The sequence below is a fragment of the Squalius cephalus genome (genome assembly GCF_949319135.1).
Source record: "Squalius cephalus genome assembly, chromosome: 19".
NCBI lineage: Eukaryota > Metazoa > Chordata > Actinopteri > Cypriniformes > Leuciscidae > Squalius > Squalius cephalus.
The window spans coordinates 22878487-22894756 of NC_137140.1; the positions used below are offsets into that span (position 1 = coordinate 22878487).

At 37.4% G+C, this 16270-nt stretch overlaps 2 protein-coding genes across 5 annotated transcripts in view; one reads left to right on the forward strand and one right to left on the reverse strand.

Moving 5' to 3' along the window:
- mta3 (metastasis associated 1 family, member 3) overlaps positions 1 to 2826 on the forward strand; it is a 34281-nt gene extending 31455 nt beyond the window's left edge. Inside the window, exon 20 of one of the 2 annotated variants that reach the window (XM_079850980.1) lies at positions 1659 to 2826. In XM_079850980.1, coding sequence (XP_079707106.1) covers positions 1659 to 1824 — 166 coding nt within the window. In that variant the 3' untranslated portion in view covers positions 1825 to 2826. The remainder of the gene's footprint in view (positions 1 to 1658) is intronic. The other variant, XM_079850981.1, reaches the window with a different exon arrangement.
- Positions 2827 to 3007: 181 nt separating this feature from the next.
- LOC307146748 (oxoeicosanoid receptor 1-like) overlaps positions 3008 to 16270 on the reverse strand; it is a 424896-nt gene continuing 411633 nt past the window's right edge. Inside the window, exons 1-3 of one of the 3 annotated variants that reach the window (XM_079850994.1) lie at positions 5644 to 5716; positions 4992 to 5060; positions 3008 to 4245 (exon numbers count right to left, since the gene is read on the reverse strand). In XM_079850994.1, coding sequence (XP_079707120.1) covers positions 3278 to 4219 — 942 coding nt within the window. In that variant the 5' untranslated portion in view covers positions 4220 to 4245; positions 4992 to 5060; positions 5644 to 5716 and the 3' untranslated portion in view covers positions 3008 to 3277. Of the gene's footprint in view, positions 4246 to 4991; positions 5061 to 5205; positions 5717 to 16270 lie in introns of those variants that run through there. The other 2 variants (XM_079850993.1, XM_079850995.1) reach the window with 2 other exon arrangements.

Here is a 16270-nt window from a genome sequence, read left to right on the forward strand (position 1 = left end):
TCCAGCACTGGAGCGGATGCTAGGCTAAATTTAGCGCCCCTGCTCTGAAAGATTAGCCTTTAACAAGGCAGGAGACCCAGAGACAAATTGGATCGGGTCTGTGGCTGAGCCTGGTTCTCTTGCGGTTTTACACCATCATCACACTCTGTCAGGAGTCTCTTTCACTGAAATTGCAATCAGTTTCATCAACTGAAACCTTTACATGTGAACGTTTCTCACTATATAGTATTTGTAGCGTTAAATGTTTGCATTTGCTTTGCAAAAGAACTGATCAAATCCATCAGTGCAAAAGCATGCAGCCTAATCACAGTTATATTGAGGCTGTGTGGTGTTAATTATATGTCTTTGTGTTAATTTAGTGTCATTTATGAAGTAAACAGAGATGCTATAAATGCAAGCACACGTACACAGTACGTGGATTCTGGATTGCCATTATATATTTCTTGTTCGAGACCCAGTTAACGGTTCTTTTATTAAGGGCTGTCCCCTGTGGATGCCTGTAGGCCTCATTCATTTTGCATGAACATTAGACCCAGACGATTCTTTCCTTTCTCTTTATGTTATGGACCTGATCACGACTCGAGTAAAACATTATTTATGTCCCAAAGCCATCGATAAATTGCTTAATAATTACAATCTCTAATATCTGTAACGTGCCAAGCTGAACACAATTGTGCTCTGATACACACAGGAAAACCAAAACCAATTCCAGTTCAACTTTCTTGACATTTTATATAGGCCTACATGTAATTGCATTCATTCTCCCCTCACATTGCAAAGCTTGCAAAATATGATAAAGCATGTTAGTTCTTCTTGTGTTTTTTCCTTCTTGCTTGCACACAGATTATTGCACAACACAGGGTGTTACATGATAGTTTCATGAACATTCAAAATTATTGCAGTGCCTCTATAGTCAAAGATTTATTTTAATGAATATATCAAAATATATGCTGATATAGGCTATACATTTAACTTTTGATATAATAATTTAAATTTATTTATTTATTTTAAAGAAGCCTCTTATGCTGACTATTCACACCAGGAACGATAACTATACATAACTATTACGATGCCACCAGCGGACGATATCGTTTTGTTTTGTCGCCTGCCGCTTTAAATGCTCGAGCTCTTTAAAGCAGGAAGAATTCTGATTGGTTGTCAATGTTTTTTTTATTTATCGTTCATCAGCTGAAAAAAATAAGAATTTTGAAAGTGACTACGATATAATTTCTCTGTGCCGTTCCGTTATTGTTATAGTTGTGGACTCTGCTATTCTTTTATAGGCTATTCAAAACGATTGTTAGAACTATATATTTATGGTTATCATTATAGTTATCGACCGTCCTTGGGTGTGAACGAGCCTTAAGGCTGCATTTATTAGATAAAAATAACAGTAATACTGTAAAATATAATTACAATTTACCTAATTGCTATAACATTATTTAGCAAATGTAAAAATATAAAATATCTTTCAGGGATAATAAGGTATTTTTTCATAAATTATATAACAAAAAACCTACATTTATCCAGCTCAGCCATAAATCAAACCAAAAACAAAAGTAGGCCTATCAAATGTGTTGTTAAATGTAAGTTTTGCATGATTGATGACATTACCAAAGACAATGATATGTTATGTTTTATTTTCCTGTTCCTCTCAGGAAAGCCAGGAGGCTGCTCTCCCGTTCACAATTAAGAAGAGCATGTAGACAACCATGTGAGCAGATCAGCCTACGCAGGGTCCCTCAGGTGCCGGCACAGGTACCTGTACTGGCGCCCCCTCACCCCAGTTTACGGATGCGAGGTCCAATCGTCATCCATGACTGACATTCATCTGCATTGTTCTCCTCAGTCTGTCAGTTTATGGTTTGGAGTTTCATTTGCCTATTCAATTTGCTTCCTCTTATTCTACTTCTTCTAAAACTTTCGCTTCCACCTCTGGACAAAAGGCTCATAATAATAAAGCATTTAGCTAATAACCCAACCACACACAAAAAAAAAATGATACTTGTATATTCAGCACCTCCTTGGATGGCAGCCTACGGCTCTTGTTTCAATATCTTTCTAAGTACTAAATGCTCATTAAGTTTCAATACAAGCGCAACTTAAACACTTTTACCTTACAGCAACATATAACGTCGGCTCTGAGCACTGAGAATCTATGGCTGTGGCAACTAAACTTACAGGGTTCCACAAATGTGTATCATGTACAGATCAACGCTGATGCTGACCATTCAACAGACTCTTTTGAGAAGTGTTAGTGTACTCATTGTAAATTCAGTTAGCTCTGCATTGAATGGTTTCCTTTATTTCTCTGTATCTTCTGTGCGTATCATGACAAGTACAAGTTTGTGAGCTGTTTTTATATTGTATTCATGCGAGGACTGGATTGGATGTTGATTTACTGGGTAATTGGTGGTTTTAACTGAGAGCATGTTTCAATCGATTCTTAAAACTGGAGATGTTGTAATGATTTGTGGAAGTCAAAGCTTTGCAACTCTTAAATATTCATTCAGGAAATTATGGTTCTGTTCCCCTCTTTCAGATGCCAGTAATACCCTTTAGATGTTTGTAAGAAATTGATTTATTGGCTTCTTAACAAATAAAGCCAATTTTTCAGCACTTCACCAATTAAAATGACTAACTGACCACTGGCAGAAGTCATAATTGAAATTTGGCTAAGGGAATATTCATTATCCCGGCTGTGTATATAGCATGTAACAGTGAAACAATAAGCTATTTTGTTTTCAATGCCTCATACATTTTTGTTGTATTTCATTGTATGTCACACATTTACTGAAAAATGCTAAATAAAAAAGCGCAGTACAGATTGTACGTCTGTGTAATAGAACAAAAAGCGAACGGTGTACAGTATACCATATAGACAATTTAGGCCAAAATTATAATTCATTAGGTCACTATTCAGAGTTCAATCCGGTCTTAAAGGGATAGTTCTGTCATCAATGTTCATTTTCTATCATGACTTTATTCGGATGTATAACAAAAAAGGATATTTTGAAATATACAATGAACCCAATGGGGCCTGAAATTGCTGTTTTAGACCACACTGACTTAAATGGACAAAAAAAAGTTGAAACATTTTTTAAAATATTGTCTTTAGTTTTCCGGAAAACAAATAAAGCCATACAGGTTTGGACCAACATGAGGGGTGAGTAATTGATGAATGCATTTTCATTTTTAGGTGAACTATCCCTTTAAGACTAATTTTATTTTCACCCTCCCAATTGCAATGATTGTAACAAACAGTTTCTCAGGTAGATTAAGGTTTTTTTCTGTTCGTCTTCACACTCATCTTGAACTTCGTCAGCCCCGCTGAGTTGGTTTTGCCTTTCAAGGTGTCACGGAACCAAGCGTTAATGTGGCAGTAGATGACTGGATCCAGTGCACAGTTCATGTAGGATAAAGCTAAAGAGGCATGAAGACAAACGATGAGGAATTCAGAACAGGGAAACACTTGAAGTAAGATGCCAAAAGTGACTGTAGGTAGGAAACACAAAACAAACATGATCACAAGAAGCAGAAGCAATCTCACTGCCCGCTTCACCCTGCGGTGTGCCCCCTTAGACTGCCGACAGTGGACGTGAGAGAAAACACGCACAAAACTGAAGACCACCAGTGTGAACCCAAGCAGGACCTCCATCAGCTGTACTGAATTATATATCCTCATTTGAACGGACGGCCATGTCCATGACAGATAACTGTGGCATGTGAGCTTCGACGAGTTTTTCTGTGATGCGAGAGCCAGGTTCAAGGGGGCTGGAAGGCGAAGGAGTAGAACACCCACCCAAACTGTGCTAACCAATACTATTGCTTGTCTCACACTCATTCGACAAATGCGATGGTGTGGGTGAAGTATCCTGAAGAAGCGGTCCACGGCTAAAATTGACATGAAAGCCATGCTTGTTGAGTTGTTTACAGATATAATATACAGAACGAAGCGGCAAAAGGATTCACCAAATATCCAGTCTTCACCACGGAAGAGATAGTCTATGAGGAAAGGCAGCCCAGTGAGGAGTAGGAGGTCGGATATTACCAAGCAGAAGACGTACACATTGCAAGCTTTCCATGGAGACTTGAAGAACAAAATCCACAGAGCAAACACAATTCCAGGCAAGCCAAAGATGAACTCCAAAATGAAAATGGGCTTTAAAATGGAAGAAACAAGAGTCTGAGATTCCATGCAGGAGGTGATGTTACTCATGATGAAAAGCAGTGCGAACTTGTAACCTAAAAGGACATTAATATTGTGTTAAGACAGTTAATAGGTAAAACACAGGAAAATCCTGATACGCAAGTGTCACACATTTATAATTTACTATTAAACTTCAGGGCTAGTTGTAACACATGGTTTAAAGTTTCCTCACATGCTAGCATGACAAAACTTAGTGTATTTACATACAAGTTCACATATCAAAACTATATAGAGAAAAAACAGCAGCAAAATTGAATTAGTTTATTTTTAATTATTAGGAAAAATGTATTATTTTCTATGAAAAGTTAAAAATTGTATTTTATTAAAAAAATATTTTAGTCTGCATTGTATATCTTTTGAGTAGCTAGTTCAGATCATATTTTAAGTCGTCATATTATGGTAAAGTTACATTGTGCCTCACATGGGGTATGTTGTCACACTTCGTTTCTTTTGGGGTAAATAAAGAAAAAGAAGCCTATACACTCTAATAATAAAACAAGACCACACAATTGTACTAGAAGTGTGAAATTAATGTGGGGGAAAAATAAATAAATATCCTACTCTGAACCCCAAGTGGATTTACACAAACTTAGAAAGTCAAAATGTTTTAGTTTGCGCCCCGTTCTCCCCATATAGGCTGCGAAATACAAAGATATTGTATTCTGCTCTAATAATAGTGAATTATAATTCCCCCAATGTTTTATTAATTCTTAATCCTTAATTAGTAGCTACTGGCAAAAGAATAAAGAATATCGTAAATTAAATGCATTTTCAGACTTACCAAACGACCAGGGCAGGAGTTATCGCTGTTGTGGAGGAGATGACAATTTTGTAACTAACTTATAAGTTACTGTGTGAGGAAACGACAGCACTGTGAGCAGATGAGTCACGGAAGATCAAATTATCTTTACGTTTTTTTGTTATCGTTATTATCTTATTTAGACAGATCGCAACCCCGCATTAACGTCATATTATGTATGCGGTTAATTTCTGACCTTTTGACATGCTGGTAAAATATCATAAACTTTTGTCAAAATGTGATGTCAACTCAGGGGCAGTAGAGCACGTGCAGCCATGACGTCAAATCCCGGAAGACTATTTCGCCAGAGGTTCCCTCGAGATTTTCTGATGGGGTTTTATCAACAATTTCTTTCTTTCTCTGGGATTGTGTCTTCGTATAGAGATTACTGTTTGACTGTGAAAAGCATCTCATCTAAATTGCTTAGGAAGTGCAGACAGATCCCACCTCTCCCAGAAGGTCTGGGAGTCTCCTGCATGATAGCTGCTCCCTGACGCCCGCAAATAGTAATCGGAAAAACAATATCCCGGAAGTCGAGGGAGCGAAAAAGAAAGCTTTTTCCACCTGGTATTAAGATCATGCGTTTTCGAACTTGTGAACCGATTTTAAGTGACAAGTGGTCAAGACGCATTACCGTGCTGTGACTAGCCTACTTGCGGACAGTGGAGGGTGGAGAACCTCTCCTCTTTTTCGTCATACTCAACTAAGCCTTCCCTTTTTCTCTACAGATTTAAAAGTATTTTATGACTCATTGAATGCAATTACTAGAATTAATCAATTTAGCTAAACATCTCTTATTCTGAAAAAAAGTTATTTGTAGAATTTAATGCTTTTCCTTGTATTATGAAACAATAAAATAATTTAACTCGAAAACATGTTTATGAAGAAATAGAAAGATATGTTATACAGTATCCTCCATGTCTGTTTGATGTTAAAATGTTTTCTGGCATGTTTCTTGAAAGTTAATAAAAATGTGACGCAAACGTCCAAGTATCGTCAAGTTTTTTTACAGACCTTAGTCTTCCGGGTTTTAACTTGGATGTGTGATATGAATATATATATTATTATATATTTTATTTAAAGGCAAAAGTTCAAACAATGTAAGTGAGTACGTTACTTCGTTTAGTGATGCAACAAACACCCAATGGCGTGGATTAACACGCCTCTAAATGATTTGAAATAGGCTTCCTAATCGCTCATGAACTGTGTTATTGCAATGAGTCGCCAGAGCTCCAGTGGCGCAATCGGTTAGCGCGCGGTACTTATACAGCAGTACAAAGCAGAGCAATGCCGAGGTTGTGAGTTCGAGCCTCACCTGGAGCAGAGTTTTGCACGATGACAAAATAGGTGGGCTTCTACCTCTACTCAAAGCGTAATAACGCTGGTACACAGTTCTACATGATCACTTATCTAAGCATACGTCGGAAACAGATCTAACAAGGATGTCAAAACTCACAGTGCCAGGTAAGGCTGTCATTGAGCAGTAAATGTGTTGACATTTAAAGGAAGTGCGTTGTGTGTGAATAAACCAGACGACAATGTATTTGGCGTTAATGGCGGAACGTAGCCTCTAAGGGGCAGCATTGACTTAGTAGACATTCGCCACGTGTTAAAACCTCAACGCTCTGGAACTTTACTCTGAAGTGTGTGTGAGTCTGAGAATGAGTCAGGAATGGCCGTTTTAAATATACAATTCATAATTGTACAGTTTATTTTGTTTTATTATTTATTTTCACTTTCCCGCCTTTATTTTACATCCGGATATAGCTGTACGTGTATGTTTTCACAGTGAAAATGCATTTATATCGACATTATACATACAGTGTTTTTTTTGTCACCTTTCCATTAACTTTACATGGTTGTATTTTTAAAAGTCTATTTTCCTTCACGTGATTTAGAGGTGTGAGTTGGATGATGATGTATCCTTACTTAGTCGGAGAACCTGATTTTACCACATGCAACATGTTCCTGGATCAACATCAGTGTTATCCACATCATTTCCCTCTGATTTTAGGGATAGGGTTAAGGTTAGGGGTATAGGGATAATGTTATGACTCAATTTTCAGACAGGAAAGTTGTTCCAGGATCAACAAAATATATTGACACAGCCACACGTCTAATTCAGGACGTGCATTTTAGTCATCCAGAAACATCTCATCACATCAATGGCTTCATATGTTTCTGTTTAAATTGATGTTCTTGGCACACTTTTTACTTGTAAACATCACATTTACACATAAACAGCACAGCCTAGTCAATTCTTTTGGTCTGATCAGATTTCATCTTAGCTCTACCACCGCCAAAACTGTCATGTCAAAATCCCACAAAAGAACTGCTTTGGGTTCTTGATTGAGAAACAGCAGAATTCTCGAATAAATTATTTCACATGCTTTTTGATTATAGCTAACAAGCTGCAGACTATCCATCCATCCATCCATCCATCCATCCCACTACCTATACTAAGCAATATCGTATAAGATACATTTTTATAATAATTTCTAATTATTATTTATAAACATAATGTTCAAAACACCATTTATCAATTTATTTTTTTAAATGACTTACTTTGTTTCTCAGTATTCATGCTTAGCACTTGAGAAAGCCCTGAACTCAACAAGGAAAAAAGGGAAGAAAAATAAATGCCTTTATGTGCGGAATGAATGACCATCTTTAACTTCTCAAGTTTTATTTTATTGCCTTGTCACGGCTCATGGATTACCATTAAAGTGCAATCAGCATGAGTGCCTGTGTATGAGTGTGAACCTGTGCTTGTAAAGTGTATGAGCGTGTGTTTGAGTGAACACATTGAGTAATCAGTATAAGAAAGGAGAACATTGTGGGAACAAAATTTGAAAAATAGGTTTAGGCACACTTTTTTTTAAGAGAAGGAGAGAAAGAAAGTAGATAGAGGAATCAAGATAATAGAGAAGAACGCGCACACACAATGAAGGAGGCTGAGAGGATTGTCTGGATCAGATTTCTGTGGTAATGGTTGGGTGGGTCAGTGGTTAAACTGCTTCTCACAAACACATTCCAGAGCTGAGGCAGAGCGCATCTGGTGTGCAAGTGCAGACAAGCAGAGCCAAGAGCTTCCCTGCAGCACCTCTCTCTCTTTCTCTCCCTCCCTTTCTCTTTCTTCCTCTTGGGCTCCCTTTCCACATCTTTCTGTTTTTTTTTTTTTTTTTGAATTCTTTAACACCATGGTTAACCCTCATGTTCTGTTTGAGGTCTCAAAGACCCCAGGGCTATTTTAATAGCTTAAAAAAAACCAAAAAAAAAAAAAAACCGTGGCATGAAGTACAATGTGGACTTTTTCTAATCTTATCAGAATTTATTATAAACAAAATTTCAAACTGATAGCAAATGTCCTCCAACTGAAAATATGACATTACTCATGTTACATTTGGGGGTCTCAAAATGGCCGCAAGCAGAAACAACATTACAAACTTTATACATTTAAAAAAAGAATAAAAATTCAAATAAAGCAATGAGGGTTAACTAAGAAGCTTCTTGGCGCTTTGTTCTGGTTGCCCATCTGTGATTCATGATACAGTCATCATAAATCTTCACTTAGGATTTAATGCTAGTTAACCCGTTAGTGCATCTGTTACTCATATGTGTCCTTCAGTGGTATGTCTATAATATACGAGCCATTTACACAATGCATAAAATCAGCTTTAGCTCCTTTACACAAACACACATGTGCCATTACCCATAATGCCCTGTCAACAGGCTGCGGGAGTTCCTGTAGGGGAAATAAGGGTTTAAATGAGGGAATTGATACTTGGGCCTGAATGTCTGTGCCTTTTGTCCTTACTTTAGCTCAAAACAACTACTCATTTGAACACTAACGTATAGTGCAGTTACCAGTTACTCAATCTTACTCATCAGCAACCTTCTGCACATTAACTGATTTTTCGATATGACTTGTGTCAAGATGTTTTTTGTTAGGTTCAGTACTTTCATTTGATTGAAGGACAAGATACATTCTCCACTTACTTGTTTACATTGCTTATGTTGTGTTTTCTCTCAGCAACAGTAATGCGACCCTTGGAACATTTCGGTTCTGTTTTTTCTCACTTTTGGTGGAGTCGCTAACAGCTGCTTCGGTGATTTGTGCATATAACATTCTGTTCCTCCCCTCCTCCGCCGAGACACTCGGTGCTTCTTCTTTTCACGCTTTATTAAAGCATCCTAGTTTTTGAGTTCAATTTTTTCACTTTCACAGATGAAATCTTTATTCAGCCACATAGGGGGGCATATGGTTTTCATTTTAAGTGTGACTCACAGATAAATTGGAGAAATATGCAGTGAAATTCCTGATTAAAACCTTGGCAGTCTTTTTAATTCTCTCTGAGTCATGAATCTTGGGGGAAAACCCATACCATTTTCACCTTTAACCCTCAAAGTTGAGTCTTTTGACCACAGAAGCACATTGTCTAGGATTTCTGCCTTCAAAAAATGCTGAATTCTTGGCCAAACAACCAAAAAAAAAAAACATGACATGACATTGTCCACACCGCCTTGCGAAAAAGAATGTTGGAAGTAATTTAATATTTACACAAAGTAGTGAAAACCGACACGCCAAGCTGGCCGGATTAAACTTTGAGATGTACCTAACGTTACTTTATGCATGATGGAACTGACATGCTATCATAATCGCTCTCTTCTTATCTGTTATTTTTTTCCAGTGACTGAACCTCATTCTCTTTCACCCTTATTTGAGCCAAGATAACCTGCGTCAAACATATCACTGAGGAATGCTTCAGAGAGGACTTTTAATCAAAGCTGCAAATGTTTTTCTAGAAATGCATGATTGAAAGTAATAGGACTCACATGTATTCCAATCAAATGGAAGGTTTGTAAATCTATCTCTAAAATTAAGTCTTTTGCTTCCTATATGCTTAACCCTTAAATGCATGAATGTTTGCCAGTCATTATTACATATTGGGTCTTTAGCGACCCAGATCTACCTATCGCGATAATATAAAACTCTCTTGATATTAGAGTAAAAATATTAGAGTTCCTTTTGGAACTTGGAAGGGTTCAGTTTGAGCAGATGTTTTATACCATCATCACTGTCCTCATCAGAGCTCATTTCCCAAGACATTCGGCATATTCGCAAATCTCAAACATATTCTCAAAACTATCATCTTCAAAATCAATATTTTAATTGCTGACAGCTTCTTCACCAGATGCACCATCAAGTGACAGTGACACAAATATTTGACTGCATTTAGAATTTGCTCTGCAGTAAATCGCTGAGGCATTTCAAACTTTGCTGATGATACGTCCTATTCGTTTGTTTTCTGCCTGCTGTAACTATGAGTGAAACGTCACTTCATCATTGTGTCTCAGACATTGCCACCTTGTAATAAAGGTGAACTGCACTTATTCAGTCATCAAATATTCAATTATTGTTGTGCAGTAAAAATAAACGTACAAACCTCAGGTCGTTAGCAACACTATACAATTTTTACAAAAAAATGTATGGGAAAACAGGCTTTCTTTTAGAATTTTCTTCTTTTTATCTTGTTACATTGTTTATAATGAATTGATTGAGGAATACTGAGAAGGTTGATGTCTATAACTTTAAAAAATGAATGAGGAGGAGGGTGGTGAATGACATCCTGGGTCACTAAATTATGTTTTATTAACAAAGTTCGGGAGAAGCACGTTCAGATAATTAATCTAATCGTTATGGGTGGAGCTCATCCAGTCAACTCAATTCTCTGGGTTCGGGCCAAATTCCGAGCTCGGAGCCCTCCCCTCGCACAGCACTCCAAATATGCATATCCTTTACTCTATCTAATTATATGTAGGCCTAAGTGTGATCTCGTGAAAGACCCAATGCATGTGTTTAAGGGTTAAAGTCAAGACGGAGCTGACAGCACGTTGTTTGATAACATCTTGAGCACTGTTCATTGTTCCTCTGACATAACTCTTGTCACACTCATCATGCCATGTCATATCAGTGTCTGACAGGTTTCTGCATGTTCTAAACTGATAAATGTCTCATAGAAAATAAATGAAATAATACAGACTTATAAGGTTCCCAGACAATTATGCTTGCCTGTGGATGAGAGTGTGTGAATAGGGATGATGTTCCTGGAGAATGTGGTTTCTGCGGCCAGTGAAAGAGGGTCTGAACTGGCAGTCCCTGAGCCATGGTGTTTTCAGAGGAGGACATGCAGTTCCTGTTCTTCCAAATGCTTGGGAATAAGTAGCCGCCAAGCTGTGGCTCCAACAGACATTATATCTTGGCTTTTTGCACCCTTCAGCCTGCAATTATGACTAATTTTAGATCCGCTGAGTAACAGGCAAAGAGGTCAAATGTCCACGGTTCGTATTTTGAGCTCTGAATAAATGTTGGTCATATGAGAAACCACAGTTGCCTGAATCTCCCTCTCTCTCTCTCTCACTATGCTACCATCTCTCCTCCCCGTACAGGGAATATGAATGGACTGTTTTGTCACTCACCACATACCAAAGGTAAATGAGGCTATATACATTTCTGTTAACACAATTTTATTCATTAACAAAATGGCTTAATATACTTCTGCTTTTTACATCTGAAAACAAAAACTATCACAGGCTGGATGTTCAGTTGTAAGGGGGATGTTGCCCAACTGCAAATATCTTGGACGAACAAAGATTCCCATGGTTGTTGTTTATTTTTATAGGAAGTGGAATTATTTCCACAGAAAATGGAGCTGCAAAAAAATGCATAAAGCAGACCACTTGGACAATGCTGTGGCAGGATGTTCTTTTTTGTCATTTCCTGTCACTGGGATGTTTTTCATTTGCTGACTTGTATTGTGTGATGAGTCTGGACGGTGCCAATAGGACAGCATAAGGCACACTGGAGTTCCAGCAAATTGCAATCGTTTTTGAAGGATCATGTGACACTGAAGACTGAAGTAATGGCTGCTGAAAATTCAGCTTTGCCATCACAGGAATAAATTAAATTTTCATTTTTTTTCGACTGTATTTTGATCAAATAAACGTAGCTTTGATGAGCACATATATATTTTTTTTAATCATTCCAAACCTTTGCCCAGTAGTGTTTGTGTATATAGCCTATAGCCTACTTATTTTGAAAAAGTCAGCATTTTCAAATTTCAGACAGAGCCCATGTGTTTCTTGTATGGGATCTATCCTCAAAGACATGGTCTGTACTGTCAAAACCCCTTCAGTGATTCGTGCCATATAGGCTTTATTTAAAGAACATCAAACAACTACATTCAAAGTGTTTTGAAACATGGACTGGCTTATGGTAATGCGATGGTGCAAAGCTTTGTACATTACATTGCGTGTCAATCCTAAAAGCCATGAACATGTCTTGGGATCAACAGGCTTTTAAGATGAACTCATTTGAGGTTTGAATGTTTTTTGTACCATCATCTGGTTCAGCTTGAAGCACAGTTTCCCTCCTTCCCACCACCCATATGATACTCCCTCGGCTCTTAGGGTCTACTAATGACATCACAGCACACATCTTGATAGACGTCAAACATTTTTCACCACAACCAGGTTCAGATGGCACAACTAATGGTCTCCATATGAAGCATGCATAGAAAATGGTCGGTGGGGGGAAGGGATAGGGCTTTGCTGAGCAGAACCAACCGTGAGAATCTCAAATAAAGCCTATGCGACATGTAACACATCCAATGAGATTGATATAGCATTTATAGAATTTGGTAGGCTATTTGTTTATTATAGTATTTAGATGAAATCATAAAAGTAAGAAGAAATCAGTGGTGTTACCACAGACAATTAGCTATAATGTTATTTTGACTTTACCCTGTCATCATCTCTTTGTTTCGATAACCCTGTGGTTCATGGCAGTGATTAAATCATTGAAGGCCACTGGATCACTGTGCTGTTGGTTTAGTAGGCATTCCTATTCTATTGCATGTATCCAACTATATCTGGCTGGAGGTGAGTCACTTGGCGCATTCACATTTGCAGGCTTTTCGGGACTTTTAATGGCATTTTCTAAAGAGTTTCTAAAGAGATGAAGACATTGTAATACATGTTATGAATTGACATTATATGTGAACAAATTGTAAGAGCAATGCTAATTCTTATTGAAAATGAATGATGTCACATTGCGTTGTTGCTGCAAACCGACTTGCCAATTCTCGAATGTAGTTCACTTCACTTTCTGTTTGTTTGTTTGATTTGTTACTGGCTATGCTCAACCGAAGGCTGAACAATTGTAGTTAAATTCAGAGATTTGATTATGTACCCTGTTTGTTTGTAAAGTTGAAGATTAAAAAAAAGAAGTTCACTTCACTTTCACACTATTTTGTTGACCATGCACGCAAGAACCAATGAGGTTTGTTTGTCCTTCTTCTCCTTATATGGTGTTTTCCTTTCATATCACTCTTTTAAAGCAGTATGATGTTTTATTTGATTCATTTTGACAATATCATAAGATTTTCTATGATATTAAAATGTTCTTTTATGTATTTTACTCCTCACTGCTCATCGTCTGGCTTCCAGCATCATTCTTCCCTGGTTTCTCACTTCCTCCTGGATCTTTCCAGAGCTCCAGGGAGAGTGTATGAAAAACTCTCTCTTCTCTGTTTCTTCCTGCAATCCTTTTCCCAATTATGTTGTGTTCAGTCATCCAAAGGCCACAGTTCCCCAGAGTTCACTGTCTTGATTCAAGAGTTTGATTAAATAAATGACATAATCATTGCTTAAGAAGAATTTTGACATCAAGGCAATTCAATGAAATCAAAATAAATTCGTTCAGAATAAAATAATAAACAGGGATAATAGGGGTCTGGTAAAACCACACAAGGATGTTCTCCCGTGCACATATGCAATTATAACACGTTCGAACAAAAATATAATTATACACCAAGTAGACAGTGTCAGAGGCATCATGCTTTAAAATGACTGCTGTTGATAGCCAAAAGTCACATACATACAGTGTTTTCAATAATTTAGTTATTAGAATGTCATGTTCCCATTAACTAAATGGGTGTGGGTGTTTGCCTTTATACACAGTATCATTTATGTTTGATAACTCAAGCCTGAGGCCTGGATACCTTGTACCTCATTCATCACCAGCAGCATTCATCAAGCATAAGACAGCAGATGCCGGCAAAAAATGTGTGTAAAATATTGATGCCATTTTCCTTTTTTTCAGGTTTAGCAAATACACATTACTAAAAGCACAACAGTTCCCATAAGTTTGTCACTTTATACCTCAAAAAGGATGTGCATTCTCCATAGATATGATATTCATACTATATTTATAAACCATATACATCTCTTTTTATTATTCATCTATGCAATGTTTTCTTTTTGCATTTATCCAGATGACACCTATGTATTATTTAGCAATAATCCTCTATATTTATTCTTTCCCGCAATCACCAGAACCAGTTCTGACTATAGAATTTGTCATTAAGTGTGTTGTAAGTCTCTTCAGCTGCAAGCTTATTTTTAGATTATGGCAGGAGTCTAGCTTTCTTCAACAAAAAGAAACACTTATCTCTCTGGGTTCTTAAATGTACTAACTAAAAACTTCAGAGGGCATAAGGAGGTTGAGTAAAACTAAAAGAAAAAACAAGGGAGGAAAGTAACTGAGGTTTGTAGAGTGTACAGCTGGAGAAAAAAAATGCATCAGAAGCCAAATGAGTTAATTGTATACTGCTCTAAGCTATCTGGTACATTGTAATCACTGCATTGGAAACTCCCCTTGCTTCTGCAACAGAACATTTGTTTCCTCTGGGACAAATATGAGATCTGTCGAAGCTGCTGTGGCATGTGTGTATAGCTGGGTTGACCCTGCATTGTGAAATGTTCCTTCATCAATCCTATTTTTAGTTAGCGGTAGTCGTATAATGTACCGACGCTCAGCGTGGCCATATCCCTTTGTAAGGCCGCATCAGTAATCTGAGCATTGAAAAAAAAAAAACATTCCATATCAGTCAACACATTTTAAATTAATTTTATTGCTGTCTGTTTCGTCTGGAGACCCTCCAGATCCTGGAGGAGCTGAGATGTTTGAGAGCACTTGTTTAATGCAGATGCAGTCTATCTGTCAACAGTTTTGGTGTTTGGTGATTTTTTTTACGTAATGCCACCTGAATGTGCACGCACACACGCGGATAAGGGTCCGTCTACAGTATACAGCTGTCTCGATCACTTCTCATAACAGTTCAAACAGGCCTGGTTTTAAAAATAGCTGCAGTCTAATAAAGGCAGATGAACTGGTGGGTCAGGGAGGTGAAGTGAGGTGAAGAGAGAGGAGTGGGGTGGGCAGAACATGGGGTGACTGGCTCAAGTAAACATATGCTTGCTTGAAATTTGTTTTCATAGAATTACTAGAGAGAAGAGATGTGATTGGATTTCCAGCTGATCCCTGGGTGGTTCTTCAGGTTCTTCAGGTTCAAGGCTGTTAGATGCATCCAGACGGAATAAGCGTTAGCTGATGTCCAGGCCGAGATGGAATTTACCAACTTATTTAGAGACTTAAATATGGTGAAATGTAGAGCACTACACTCTTATTGATTGCTAAAAGCCAACATATTTAATAAACAAACATGCAGGGCGAAGATGGCGCATGTGTTGTTGAAGTGTCCCAAATTATGCATATCTGCCATAGAATGCATTAATTGTAGAGCGTGCCGTCTCGTATGGAACATTTTACTTTTTCTTTCTACACAGAAGTATTTGCCATTTTCCATGTCAAGCTAATGTTTCATCTGACGTGTTGCTGCTAGCTTTAGCACTTTTAACTCCTCCCCATTTGCTATGCAGAGAAAGCTGAAACTGTTGAGTACATAAAGTGTCCTACATTCAGGTAGCCTACTCATAGTGCACTGCAGATTTCACAAGAGCCTTATCATGTCTTAGTGTGACATTATATTCCAAAATGTTTATACCATTCAAATGTTTGAAGATATATTTTGTAAAGAAAAGCAAGGATGAATAAAAGTTATGTTAAAAAAAAGCTTTTAAAAAATTTAGCACGGTTTCCCCGTGCTAACGGATTTAAGCAGCAGAGCTGTTTTCTACATTAATAATAAGAAGAAATGTTTTCTTGAGAAGCAAATCAGCAGATTAGAATTCTGAAGGATCATGTGACACTGAAAACTGGAGTAATGATGCTGAGAATTCAGCTTTGCCATCATAAATTGCATTTTAAAATATATAAAAAAATTGTAATAACATGTTACTGTTTTACTGTATTTTGATCAAAGAAATGCTGCCTTGGTGAGACTTCTTTCACAAACATA